The sequence below is a fragment of the Gaeumannomyces tritici genome (genome assembly GCF_000145635.1).
Source record: "Gaeumannomyces tritici R3-111a-1 unplaced genomic scaffold supercont2.313, whole genome shotgun sequence".
NCBI classification, from domain to species: domain Eukaryota; kingdom Fungi; phylum Ascomycota; class Sordariomycetes; order Magnaporthales; family Magnaporthaceae; genus Gaeumannomyces; species Gaeumannomyces tritici.
This window is the reverse complement of record NW_008804857.1, coordinates 1-1,697: the sequence shown is the minus strand read 5'-3', so window position 1 is coordinate 1,697 and position 1,697 is coordinate 1. Positions and strand designations below refer to the sequence as shown.

At 51.9% G+C, this 1,697-nt stretch overlaps 1 protein-coding gene across 1 annotated transcript; it reads left to right on the top strand.

The window, feature by feature from the left end:
• Positions 1–192: 192 nt before the first annotated feature.
• GGTG_14368 (hypothetical protein) lies at positions 193–1,676 on the top strand (the record flags this gene model as incomplete). Its single annotated transcript, XM_009232295.1, has 1 exon — positions 193–1,676. One exon carries the CDS (start codon positions 193–195, stop codon positions 1,627–1,629), a length of 1,437 nt encoding a protein of 478 aa, XP_009230559.1. The 3' UTR covers positions 1,630–1,676.
• Between the last annotated feature and the right edge of the window lie 21 nt (positions 1,677–1,697).

The window sequence follows — 1,697 nt, the reverse complement described above, 5'->3', positions numbered from 1 at the left end:
AGCAAGCTCACCGCCGACATTAACCGCAAAATCGACATTTCAAAGCTCCTTGTCGCGAAAGGCGCTGCATTCGATGCCCAGGCGAACGAACACGACCCTAACTGCCACCCCGATACCCGTGTGGACCTTCTCGCCGACATTCACAAATGGATCGAGGATCCCAACGCAAAATGCATTTTCTGGCTGCGTGGCATGGCCGGCACCGGCAAGTCAACAATCTCTCGAACGGTGGCTAAAAAGCTTTCTGCGGCAAAGGTGCCTAGTGCGAGCTTCTTCTTCAAAAAAGGCGAGGGCGACCGCGGCAGCGCCGCCATGTTCTTCACCACCATACTCGCCCAGCTCGTCCACCAGGTGCCGGTCTTGGAATCACATGTCCAAAGTGTAATCGAGAACGATCCAGCCATCGTCGACAAAAACAAGAAAGAGCAATTCGAAAGGCTCCTCCTGGAGCCTCTGAACAAATGCAAGGGCCCCAGTTTCCAGCTGCTTGCTGTGGTTGTGGATGCCCTTGACGAATGCGATCGAGAAGAGGATGCTACTGCTCTTATACATCTTCTTTCCAGAGCTCAAGAAGCGACATCGTTTCGTCTCCGATTTTTTGTCACTAGCAGACCCGAGCTGCCCATCCGTCTTGGTTTCAGAGATATTAGCGGCGACTACCAAGATCTGAGCCTTCACGAGATCCCCGAGGTCGATATAGCAAAGGACATATCCACTTTCCTGCGCTCAGAGCTCGGTAAAATTCGGGAAAAGTTCAACAAAACGGTAGTCGGCTCGACGATATCGACAGACTGGCCTTCATCTACCAACCTGCAAAGCCTTGTCAATATGGCTGTGCCGCTTTTCATTTTCGCGTCCACCGCATGTCGTTTCATTGGTGATGACAAGCTCGGGGATCCAGAAGATCAGCTGGACAAGCTCCTCAAATACAGAAAAAAAGGCGGGCGGTCTCAGCTCCACCAAACATACCTCCCGATTCTAGACCAGCTTCTCAAGGATGCAGATACAAAGGATGACGAAGCTGCCATACTTGAGTGGTTCCGCGAACTTGTTGGTGCTATTGTGCTCCTCGCTGATCCTCTCTCTACCACATCGCTGGCACGACTCCTTGGCAAATCCCAAAAGTATGTGGGCTCGAAACTGGCTCGTCTGCATTCTGCGCTAAACATCTCGGAGGACCCAGCCACTCCGGTCAAGCCTCTTCATCTTTCTTTTCACGACTTTCTTGTGGACGACGACACCCACTCCTTCTGGATCGACAAGCAAGATATTCATAAGCGGCTAGCAGACCGCTGCCTCGAATTGCTGTCAACCGGCGACACCCTTAGGAAGGACGTTTGCGATCTACATCATCCTGGCACGCTCCGGTCCGAGATTGAGCCGGGGATTATCGATAACCGCCTGCCACCCGAGGTCCAGTATGCCTGTCGATACTGGGTCCATCACTGGAAGGAGAGCAGACGGCAGATACGAGATGGTGATCGGGTTCACCACTTTCTGACCGATCGTTTGCTGTACTGGCTTGAAGCTTTGGGCTTAGCGGGGCGAATCCGGGAAAGCTTCAACATGGCAAACTGTCTGCTGGATATGCTCGATGTAAGCATTGCTACCACTTTAAATCAGTATTAGAAACGTATTAACAAAACATTTAGCCGGAGAACAGCACCGCAATGTCAGCGTTGCTTCATGACTTACAG